The 12,529-nt window shown below is 36.2% G+C and overlaps 1 protein-coding gene across 1 annotated transcript in view; it reads left to right on the plus strand.

Moving 5' to 3' along the window:
* Nucleotides 1–12,182, plus strand: part of LOC106474031 (uncharacterized protein KIAA1109-like) — a 41,116-nt gene extending 28,934 nt beyond the window's left edge. Inside the window, exons 12-16 of the mRNA XM_013934717.2 lie at nucleotides 356–622; nucleotides 8,381–8,563; nucleotides 9,822–10,004; nucleotides 10,360–10,485; nucleotides 12,050–12,182. Of these exons, the coding sequence (XP_013790171.2) occupies nucleotides 356–622; nucleotides 8,381–8,563; nucleotides 9,822–10,004; nucleotides 10,360–10,485; nucleotides 12,050–12,180 (890 nt within the window). The 3' untranslated portion in view covers nucleotides 12,181–12,182. The remainder of the gene's footprint in view (nucleotides 1–355; nucleotides 623–8,380; nucleotides 8,564–9,821; nucleotides 10,005–10,359; nucleotides 10,486–12,049) is intronic.
* Nucleotides 12,183–12,529: the final 347 nt, after the last annotated feature.

A 12,529-nucleotide genomic window follows, 5' to 3' on the forward strand; every position in this document is an offset into this window, starting at 1 on the left:
TTAAGTTTATTATACTTTATATGTGATCCTTTGTGCTAACTCTTTTATCAAGATTAGTATGTTCCACCATCAGTAAAACTCCTCCTTATGCTTATAAAACATTGTTTGCCTACCTGTTATTATATTAGCATAATGTGCTTCCTTACTCAAGTAATACTTTAGATAGACTTTTGGCCATATGTCCAACCAGAATACAATTTATGGTGTTGAGTGAACATTGACTTAAAATAGACCTTTGGTGAGTTGAAGCAAAACATGCAGCGTTAAAGTTATATTCCTGTAACTGGTAAAATATTTGTTTTAGTTAAACATCTGTAAAGCCACCTTTTTCAATGGTGAAACATTTCTGCAACAGGACTTCCAGGAGATGCTGAAACTCGCCATCACAGACACTGGCAAAAGGTGCTGCGGCTGGTGTCCAGACTTCAACTTAGTACACTTCCATTTGCTCTTCCACGTCGAGGTACGATTCTAGGTGGCACAATGGAGTTGTCCGGAAACAACATCTCTTTGGCATGCTTCCATGGAATAAACTTCCGTTCAAAAGCATGGGCCATTTTCAGCTTAAAGGAACCCACTGTGACCTTTGCAACTGAAGCCCAAGATGTGAATAATGATGATGGTAATAATGACTCAGTAATTATGAACTTTATTTTGTGACTTATTTGAAATGAAAATATTTTATTCTGACACTATATCTTACCTCCCCCTCACAAAAACTGTCTCGATAAGTACTGCCCTCTATCTATGCCATTTTTTTGCTTGCTACTAGCCTTGTATCCCCCACTTCTTTCCACATGTCTGCTTGCAAATGATCATGCAGCAACCCTTTGCCAATAGGAATGGACATTACCCCTATCTTAGCTAGTGCCTTCTCTAATAATGCATCTTGTTAACTCTGAACACGGGCTTGGTCGATTTGATCAACCATGTGACCTCTTTTTACTCGATTAAAGTCTTTATAGATTTTATACTACTAACTTTTAATATAGTATGTATATCTTCACAAAATTTGGCAATCTTTAAGTAAACATTATAAGGCTTTCACATACAAAAATTGTTGATGACTATATTGAGCATTTGTTTTGAATAGTCCTTGTGCAAAGTGATTTTCATTTTAAGATTAAAAATACTTTTCTTCATCTCAGAAATCTCAAATCTCATTTGTATAGTCTCTAAGACCTCCAAATTAATTTCAGAAGTTTGTTTTCAGTAAAACTTTATATTTTATCTGTTATATTTTCTACTCTAACTCCATATGGGTTTGGTCAATTTGACCGATCTCGTAACCACCAAAAAAAATCGAAATAAATGTAAATTACCCTTTTTTTTCTTTCTAGAATGACTTCAAATTGTAACATGAAACTGCATCTATTTATAATTAAATGTTATTGTTTTATTGCCCTTTGAACTGTGGCTAACTAATATTCGCACTATTATAAATTGTAAATATCTTGGGGAAAGTGCAGCTCACGTTACATTATTGAATTATCTTACCCGTGAGCTGCTCACATGCGTGCCTCATGAAGCATTATTATTATTAATTTTACCTAATCTAACCTTAATTAACCTAAAGAGATCACTATTTTTACATTTTAATTACTATTATAATAAATAAAGAATAAATATGAAAAACAAGAAATAAAGTACTTATCTGAGTATTCTTTTTTTTGCTGTCGATGACACTTAACCCTACTTTTTCTATACTAATGGTAGTTGTGTATTAAATCATTTTTATTTAATTAAATAATGCACCAAAGAACATAGAATAATAACATACAAAAAGCAGACAATTTCCTCTAACAATCACAATTTGTCTGGCTTTTTAACTATATGAAAAGAGCCTTTACAAATTCAACCAAGCTATTCTTTACCTTTCCCATGGGAATGAAACCTGTATTACAAGTGAAATTGATGATTATCTGTTCAGAACACAACGTAATGTAATACGTCATTTGATAGATGAAAACCTTGACTTTCTATTGGTTATAGATTATGTATAATGAAATGTAAGAGAGAACTATTAACAAATCCTGAGGATGTGACAGGTAGGTGTGGCAAAAGGGGTCTGATTTTCTGTTTGATAGCTCTGTAACCAAACAAAATTGAAGGCTATAAAAATTATGGTTTGTCTGAGCAATGAAGATTTTAATTTTGAGTATTTTCTAGTTTAGTCACTGCCATTTTTTCCCTTTTATTTGTGGAGAGTTAAGATTTAAATTTCATTATCTACTCTTCCTTTTCTAATTTGTGTTCATTTTTTCGACTTTGTGAATTTTGCATCCACAGTTTTGGGTGGTCACGACTATTACAGTGGATTTCCCAACAATAATTCAGTTGTCAGTTACAGACATGACGACTATGAGCCGTAGGGAATTTCTGCAACATTCTGTATAACCCGATGAGTAGCCTAGGTGTGTCTAAGCAGATGGGATGTGAATTAGGGCAGATTGTTTTACCCCTCCTGAATATGCTTTTCCATTGTCTCATTTCCAAGGGTCTTACCTAGGCCTCCTCCTCCCTTTGTGGCCTTGACTACTCAGGTATGCTATTTTTTGTCTTTGTCTCCTGTTTCCTTGAATTTTACCCATTCTCTCATAGTGGATTAATTTTCAAGTCATTCATTGTTTTTTCTTCCTGGTATTTGTGTTCATTGTTTTGGGGTACATTTGCATTCAGGGGTCAGTGTGCCATGTCACCCAAGTATATTGGCTATCATGTTTTTGCTTTTCTTGTTTTCCCTACTATAATTCAACTCACACCTTTTGGATGTTTTTTTTTTTCCAGTGTGTGGTTCAGACCTCGATACTTTGGTTGTTTTTACATTCCTCAGAACTTTCCTGTTCTCTTCTTCTGTTATCCATTGTTATCTGTCCATTATCCTCCCCTCACTTTTTGGTTGGGGCAATTCTACATTTTCGTTATTTGTTTTGTGTTGGTCATAGCAGTCTTCATTTTGCTGCCATACCATTCATTTTCTCTTCGGGCCTCACTTCACAGATGTGGCTGCTCTGATATTGGGTTCTTCTAGGCTGGGACCCTGTTTTCTTTAGAGTTTGCTTACCCTTCTTTTCATTGCATATATTGTGCATGGCACCTTTGTTTCTGTCTGGAAGTGTTAGGGGATATTCCCATCTATATTGTGACCAGGGTTGTTTCAGCAAGTCTCCATAACTCCATTTCCATTAGTCCCCCTGCTATCTCACCATCCACTATATTTCACTCCTCAGTGGGATCCTTTTTCTTACCAGCTTCATCTGGAGGTGGCTTGAGACTTACTTCTTCAGTGTGCCTTCTATGAGGAGATCATTCTCCTTCAGGGTTTTTACTCCTGATTTGTGGTCTCCATATTTCCGTCACTCTAGCATCCAGACATTTTCTTCGTTTTGTTCCTCGTGGATGTGTGTTTTCAGTTTAGGGTGTTATGGTCGGCCTTACCTCGACTTTCTATGTGTTCTGCCAACTGGTCTAAATATTTGCTTATTTCTCTGGGCCTTAGTGTACACTTTTCGAGGGATGGTTGACTACTTATAGCTTCCTCACTGACCAATTCTTCCCTCCATACTCAGTTTCTTCTTTGGGAAGCTGCCTGGTTGGGTTGACTTATCACAACAGGGAATTCTCTCCTGATCAATTTCTGGTTTTCTTGGTGTGTTTTACATCTCAATTCTTCATAGGGACCATCCTTCTCCCCATTGGATTTAGATCTCTGGTACTTCCTTTAGGCGGTATCTCATCTTCTCCCTTTCCTTCTTGCACGTGTGGTTCTATCTCTTTTGGGGACATGGGCTTCTCTCACAGCCTTCATTGTTCTTGGTTGTGCCATCCTCTGTTGGTTTTTCATTGCTTTATGCTGCCTTGTTCAGGATCCCTTGGATACTCCTCTTATCCTTTCTCCTCACTAACATTTCAAATTGAATGAATGTTGGTTCAATAGGACCACTTTTTTCTAATGGGGTTCCTCTTCCTTCTCCTCATCTGGATTGTAATCTTTTTACAGATACTTCTCTTTCCAATTGGAGAATAGATCTTGAAATTCAGGGGATTTAGGTGTGGGAAACTTTTTATAATCTGCTCTCCATATCTTTCTCTTGACACTTTTAGCTGTCTGTCAAACAGTATTTTCCTTCCTCTTGGGTCTTGGGGACAAGGTGGTGATGTTTCACTCCAACAATTCTATGGTAGGGTCCAACATAACCATGCATAGGGCTATGTGTTCTTTGTTTTCTAACTTTGGATCTTTTATATTTTGGGCTCACTGTCATTATATTGATTTGTGGGCAAGTCATCATCCTGGGGCCAAGGATCTGGTCATGGATCAGTTATCCCATCCCAACAGGATTCTTCTGATGGGGTAGTCTGTAGATATTCTCGTTTTTCAGGTTTAGTGTTTGCTTTGGGGTGTATCCAATTTGTACACTTTTGCAACTCATCTAGATACACACCTTACTCAATTTTGTTCTTGTGTTCCGCATTCATTGGCAGGTGCATTGGTTGCTCTCAGTAGGGATTGGACATGTCATTCCCCCACACATATCTGCCTATTTGTCATCTTCCTCATGTCCTATCAATAGTTCAGTGCTCTTCGTCTCTTTCATCAGTCCCATTCCAAAGTGCATCATCCATCCTTTCTGGCATTCTGTTTTCACGTGTGGCTTTTATCCAGTCCCTTGCCGGAAGGTCTGAATTTTCCAGGCAAGTCATTTCCTTCCTTGGTTTTCTGTCCAGTTCATCCTTCTTCTTTGACAGTTTCTAAGAGTTGGTGATATAAATAACATTGTTGGTACATCTAGGTTATCATTCTTCCCTTACTCCCATTCCTCTCACTTGTCTTTTTTTGACAGATACCTATATCTTTCCTCTGCTGACAGGTTATTGAGTGGTTTTGTCTTCAGTATTCGGTTTACCAGATTTGCTTCTGTGTTCCAATCTCATTTACTGTATGTTATTTTCATTCATTCTCCTTGCTCGTCCTTCCTGCCCAGTGTCTCTCCAGGATTGGAACCTCCATGTTGTCTTTCATTTCCTCTGTTTGAACCTTTGTTGTTTTATTTTTCTTTGCTGTCCCTGTTCCTCATATTGTTGGCCTATGGTCACCGTTTTTCCGACATGTTGTAATCAGGTTCAGTTAGGTTTGTTTCTTAGTTCCTGTTCATTCCTTTATGCAAAAGACTTCAGCTGTTATGGAGATTAATTATGTTTTCTTTCCTCTTTCCCTTCCCCCTTTCTCCCACCTTTAGGTCCATTCTGCTCCTGACCAACTCCTTTGCCCTGCCAGAGCCTTTAGATGGTACATGTCATGCATTGCATTCTTCTGTAGTTCCAAGGTCTGTTTCTTCATTGGCATCCTACCCTTTCTCATGATTTTTTTTCCCTGATCTCCTTACAGTTGGATCCACCAGTCACTTTGCCTAGCATATTCTTCCTTTTATCTGGATGTTTCTCTTGTCTTTTTTTTTCTACATCAGATCCATCATCTTACCATGTCCCTAGCTGCCCTTTTGACATTTTTCCTGAGAGGACATCATCAGGGTAGGTATATGGGCTACTTCGTTTGTTTTTAGTTTTCATTACAGAGGCTTTTTCCTACATATATTATGGATCCCACTCTGTGGCATGTGGTGCCTGACCAGGTATACTTATTCTCAAATCTGACTGTACATCCTGTGACCATGCTTGATGATTAAAACATTGAGGCACTTCTTACCACAGACCTGACGTACAATTCCAGATGTTGCCAGGTGTTGGTTGTAGCACTCCACCATATCTGTATATATATTGCAGCTTGCCCCTCCGGCTGAGACATTCCTCCTTCCTACCACCCTCCAGGTGTTGGTTGCAGATGGTCCAGCCACATAAGCCCTGGTTCTCTTCTCCTACCACAGACTGGACGATAAATTCCCAATGCTGCCAGGTTTTGAACTGGAAATGCTACCCCATATTGAGGTCCCTCTTTATATTCCTACGTTCCACAGGAGGTTGATTCCTGTTGGATCTTGTGTTATTTATAGTTAAATGAAACATGTTTACCCACATATGTAAGATAGATTTCCTAATATAGACTGGAACTAACATTCCCATTGGCTCCAGGTTTAGGACTAGAGATGAATGCCTTCCAAGTTCTTTTTTCCTACAATCTGCTGGATATCAGTTCCCAGTGAATCCACTGTTGGCAGTGGGCTCATGCAGAGTCGGGTTCATGGTACAGACACTCATTTTCCTATCAGTACCCATTTTTAAGGTAAAAGGTAGAGTACCCTCTTCCTAATATGGACCTGATGTACAATTCCAGATGCTGCCAGGTGTTGGTTGAGGTCAAACTCTCATTTTTAAGGTAAAAGGTAGAGTACCCTCTTCCTATTATGGACCTGATGTACAATTCCAGATGCTGCCAGGTGTTGGTTGAGGTCAAACTCTCAATTATAGTTTGTCACACCCTAGCTGCACAACACCTGGGGTTCCTTTTACTGCTGATAACATTTTAGGGACCCTCCATGTTTCCACCCTTTATTCTTGGTAACACATTACTGAAGGATGAAGAGTATACCTAGTTCAGATGTGGTTGGGTCTCCCACTGGTGTGTTGTTTTAATTCCTTACCACACCTCATGGGCACTTTCTCAAGGAGGAACATATCAGTTCAATGTGGGATTTTTGTTTTTTGTAAGAAGAGGTAAGATATCATATCAGAAGATGATATTTTCCTAAACTGAAGATATATTTCCAATAGATACTTATTGGTTGACTTGGTCATGGCCAGTCTTGAAGTGATTAACAGATGCTTTATTAGAGAGGGCACTAGTTACAAAAGAACTACTGTCGCACTCCTATTGGTGAAAGGTTGCTGAATGACCACTTGCATGTAGATATACAAAAAGAAGTGTGAGTTACAAGGCTAGTGCCGAGAAAAACTTTGCACCAATAGAGGGCAGTACTAATCGAGAAAGCTTTTTTGTGAGAGGGAGGTATCTATCAAAAATATGTTTTCAGTTTTGGAAAATGTGTGAAATTCTTTGGGATATAAATATTTCGTCTAGTTATAATATACAAGCTCATTCACTAAACATTGTTTTATAGTATTAATATTTATAGATTATTAGATGTCGTTGTGTTATACAACTTCATTCAGTAGACATTGTTGTTTTGTAGTATTGATATTTGTAGATTACTTGGTGTAGTTGTGTTACATAACTGCACCAGTAGACATTGTTTTTCAATAGTATTGACATTTGTAGGTTATTTGGTGCAGTTGTGTTACATAACTGCACCAGTAGATATTGTTCTCTTATAGTATTGATATTTATAGATTATTTGGTGTGGTTGTGTTATACAAAGTCAGCCAGTAGACATTGTTGTTTTATGGTATTGATATTTATAGATTATATGGTGTAGTTGTGTTATACAAAGCCAGTCAGAGATGTTGTTTTATAGTAGTGATATTTATAGATTATTTGATGTAGTTGTTATATAAGTTCAGGCAATAGACATTGTTGTTTCATAATATTGATATTTATAGATTATATGGTGTAGTTGTGTTATACAAGTTCAGACAGTAAATTTTGTTTTGTGGTATTGATATTTGTTTATTACTTGGTGCAGTTGTGTTATACAAGTTCAGCCAGTAGAAATTGTTGTTTTATATTATTGATATTTGTTTATTATTATGTTTTGTAGTTATGCTTACATGTTTGGCTAATAGATGTCACTGCATGCTGTTTTGTTCAAATAACATGAGCACTAAATAAATTGTTAGGCCTAGGAAGGTTTTTGTTTATATATAACATTATTGTTGGTATTCTAATAAAAAAACAAGTGTTGTGATGTGCCAGCAATTTTCCATTCTGTTTTTTAATATGAATATTTGGTGTTTATGTTCCGTACATATTTTGTACAAATTCAGCTAATAGACATTCCTTTCTGTTATTGTAAGTCTGAATGAATTATGATTGTACGACATACTGCAAGCTAACTCAGGAAAAAAATAAGATTTTCTATAAAACTCAGTGAGTGGTTCAATATACAACAATAAAAATCATAGTGTTGGCTTAGTGTGTGTATGTTTCAAAGGTTATGCAGTAAGAGAGAGGTGTGAATTTGTTACTTTTAATTAATATCTTAAAAATATGTAGAAGCTGAGCAAACATATTCCTAATATTGTTGGAGTTTTTCATGACTATTAAGAATTTGTTGCATTTTTGTATAATTAGCAAAAGTCTGTTGTAGTTTTCCATAATTAAGAAAGATATTTTTGTTTTGTATGATTAGGAAAATCTGTGTGTTGTACAGTAGGAAGAATCTGTTGCAAATCATAGGTGGCGTTCTAACTTTAAAACTCAATCTGCAATACTTTAGAAGGTTTTTCTATGAATGACGTTTTCCAGGCACAGTAGCAACCCACATTGTCCAAAACCTGTCCTTCACTTTAGGCCACAGTGGAACAGAGTCAGCTCACCACATCAGTATGGCCACTGTTTGCAGGATCTCACGTAACGTGTTATTCCCACCTCAGTTTCGCAGTATGAACGAATGGTTCCATTATGCTTTTGCCACCAGTGAAATTGACGGTAAGTTAGATCTGCTTTTTATACACATCCTATAGTGTCTCATTGTTATTCCTTGAACTCAACTGTTTGTAACATCCTCCTACACAGCCTATAGTGTCATGTTGTTATTCCTTGAAGTCCTCTAAGTCTTCAGCAGTTCAAAATGTTTAAAGTCTCTTTCATTTCAGTTGATCTCTTCTTGAAAGGCATAATTAACAGATGGCATCTTTCTAGGAAATTTATAAACAGCTCTTGAAACTACTTGTGCAGAACTTCCTCATAAAGATTTCTGTTAACACTTTGAAATATCATCCAAAAACTTCCTAGACATATGCCATCCATATCATTCAAAAACTTCCTAGGCATACACCATCCATATCATCCAAAACCTTCCTAGGCATACACCATTCATATCATCCAAAAACTTCCTAGGCATATGCCATCCATATCATCCAAAACCTTCCTAGGCATATGCCATCCATATCATCCAAAAACTTCCTCAACATATGCCATCCACATCATCCAAAAACTTCCTAGACATACACCATCTATATCATCGAAACGCTTCCTAGACATACACCATCCACATAATCCAAAACTTTCTAGACATACACCATCCACATAACCCAAAACTTCCTAGATATATGCCATCCATATCATCCAAAACCTTCCTAGGCATATGCCATCCATATCATCCAAAAACTTCCTAGGCATACACCATCCATATCATCCAAAACCTTCCTAGGCATATGCCATCCACATCATCCTAAAACTTCCTCAACATATGCCATCCATATCATCCAAAATTTTCCTAGGCATATGCCATCCATATCATCCAAAACCTTCCTAGGCATATTCCATCCATATCATCCAAAACCTTCCTAGGCATATGCCATCCACATCACCCAAAACTTCCTAGACATATAACATCTATATCATCGAAAAACTTCCAACATATGCCATCCACATCATCCAAAATCTTCCTAGGCATATGCCATCCACATCACCCAAAAACTTCCTAGACATATGCCATCCATATCATCCAAAAACATCCTAGACATATGCCATCCATATCATCCAAAAACATCCTAGACATATGCCATCCATATCATCCAAAAACTTCCTAGACATATGCCATCCATATCATCCAAAAACATCCTAGACATATATCATCCATTAATAAGTAACTTTCCTCTGAGTAAAACTTCTACCAAGCAATAAGTCTTGATAATAACTGGGGCATTGGCCAGTGTGTTATATACATTTGTATTTTATTTAGATGTGGGCAGGTTTCCTGTTCTTGAACATGATCGAGATGGAGGAGAACGTCGCTCTTCCTTCAGCTTACCTTCCAAGTCTCCCGAGTTTAACCATAACATGGAAGTCATTTTTGCTCTTCCAAGTCTACAGTTTCATTTAAAAACGGAACACCTGCAAGGCGAACAAACTCCAACTTTAGTTGGTACGTTACATCTATCTTCATTTCAGTGTAGTTTCTACAGACAAATACACTGCTTTCAGGATATAAATGTAACTTACTCTTGATAGCACTTTCTTTTTTCTCAAAATAGAAAACTTGAGGTTAGTTATAAACAAAACCTGATATCAAAGGTTTAAAGTGAGCTCAATTTCACCAGATATATTTAAAATCACAAGTTTAATTCAGGAGAGTTTGATGTACCTTCCATGAAATACAGAACCTAAGCCAGTAGTGAAATGCAGTCTAGTAACAATTTTATATATGAACATTTTGTTCAGAACTTAAGCAACTAGTAGGCAACAGTTTTGTAACATAACTATGTATAAACTCTTTCTAGATCCTAAGCCAATAGTGGACTGCAGTTTTGTAACAGAGTTTGATGATCACATATACGTAGCTGTGGATGCAGAAGCATTCTTCTTTCTTCATGATGTCATAACCAGCTACATCAAAGAGAAGGATAGTAAGTTAAAACAGTTGTTCTTTTACATATTACTCTTTGAAGGGTTGTGTTTTACCAAATCTTCTTTCTTCATCATGATATAACCAGCTACATCAAAGATAAGTATATTAAATTAAACCAGTTGTTCTTGCACACAGGACAGTGTTTATATTGAGTTAAAACAGTTGTTCTTGTACACAGGACAGTGTTTATATTGAGTTAAAACAGTTGTTCTTGTACACAGGTTAGTGTTTATAGTAAGATAAAATAGTTGTTCTTGTATAGATTGGTGTTTATAGTAAATTAAAACAGTTGTTCTTTTACAGGGTAGTGTGTATAGTAAGATAAAATAGTTGTTCTTGTACACAGGGTAGTGTTTATAGTAAGTTGAAACAGTTGTTCGTGTACACAGGTTAGTGTTTATAGTAAGTTGAAACAGTTGTTCGTGTACACAGGTTAGTGTTTATAGTAAGATAAAATAGTTGTTGTACACAGGTTAGTGTTTATAGTAAGTTAAAACAGTTGTTCTTGTACACAGGGTAGTGTTTATAGTAAGTTAAAACAGTTGTTCTTGTACACAGGTTAGTGTTTATAGTAAGATAAATAGTTGTTCTTGTACACAGGGTAGTGTTTATAGTAAGTTGAAACAGTTGTTCGTGTACACAGGTTAGTGTTTATAGTAAGATAAAATAGTTGTTCTTGTACACAGGGTAGTGTTTATAGTAAGTTGAAACAGTTGTTCGTGTACACAGGTTAGTGTTTATAGTAAGATAAAATAGTTGTTCTTGTACACAGGGTAGTGTTTATAGTAAGTTGAAACAGTTGTTCTTGTACACAGGTTAGTGTTTATATTAAGTTAAAACAGATGTTCTTGTACAGATCAGTGTTTATATTAAGTTAAAAAAGTTGTTCTTGTACACAGGGTAGTGTTTATATTAAGTTAAAACAGTTGTTCTTGTGAAGAGGGTAATGTTTATAGTAAAATAAAATAGTTGTTCTTGTACACAGGGTAGTGTTTATATTAAGTTAAAACAGTTGTTCTTGTACACAGGTTAGTGTTTATATTAAGTTAAAACAGTTGTTCTTGTACAGGTCAGTGTTTATATTAAGTTAAAACAGTTGTTCTTGTACAGGTCAGTGTTTATATTAAGTTAAAACAGTTGTTCTTGTACATATTACTCTTTGAGGGGTTGTGCTTTACCAAGTATTCTTTCTTCAAAATGAAAAGTACAGTAAATTAAAACAGTTGTTCTTGTATAGGTTAGTGTTTGAGATTAGCACAAAGTTAAAAGAAGTCTTCAGTTGACTGTGTATAATTGTTTTCCTGAATATTGTTTGCAGATATTTTTTATTCAACTTGAGTTCAAACTGCATGGATTATCCATGTTAAATATATATTGTAACTAACCTGTCTTATTGTTTTGGTCTAGTTAATATACAAACACAAATTTCAGATAAGTATTGCCATCATACCCATTGACTGTTTCATACTTCACATGAAACTTCCACATATTGTTTTGTATTTCTGCAGCTGTTGTACAAATATTTATGTTGAGAATGAATCTGAACAACCATATCTCTTCAGGTGGTTATGGGAAGAATCAATCACCTGACAGTGAGAGGAAGAAGAAAATAGCACATCCCACAGAAGCCCTGCAGAAGGACTGGAGGAACTATCAGTGCCACACTTGGCATTTGGAACCCACTGTTAGGTAAAGGTCTTTAGTTCGTCTGTTGTTGATGACAGAGGAACACTTGGGATTTTATAGGTTTTGTAAAAGTAGTTGTGGGCATGCACTTAGTTCACTGTTTCATTTGATGAGTAAGTGTTTTTTGTTGCATTTTTAATTCCCTTACATGAGAACCATTTGTTAAAGTAATTTTATTGTTATTTTGTAATTCACACATAGTTAAGACTTGTTAGGTTAATCGGTTTTTGTAACAAACTGTTTGGTAAGGGTATTTTGTTGCATAGCTAAAAGTGTTCTCTGATGCTTGAAATATATAATCTGGCAAAGATAAGTTGCTTTGTCCACTCATGTATTAAACCACTTCACTGGAGGGC

The sequence above is a fragment of the Limulus polyphemus genome, unplaced genomic scaffold (assembly GCF_000517525.1).
Source record: "Limulus polyphemus unplaced genomic scaffold, Limulus_polyphemus-2.1.2 Scaffold6742, whole genome shotgun sequence".
In the NCBI taxonomy this organism is placed as follows: Eukaryota; Metazoa; Arthropoda; class Merostomata; order Xiphosura; family Limulidae; genus Limulus; species Limulus polyphemus.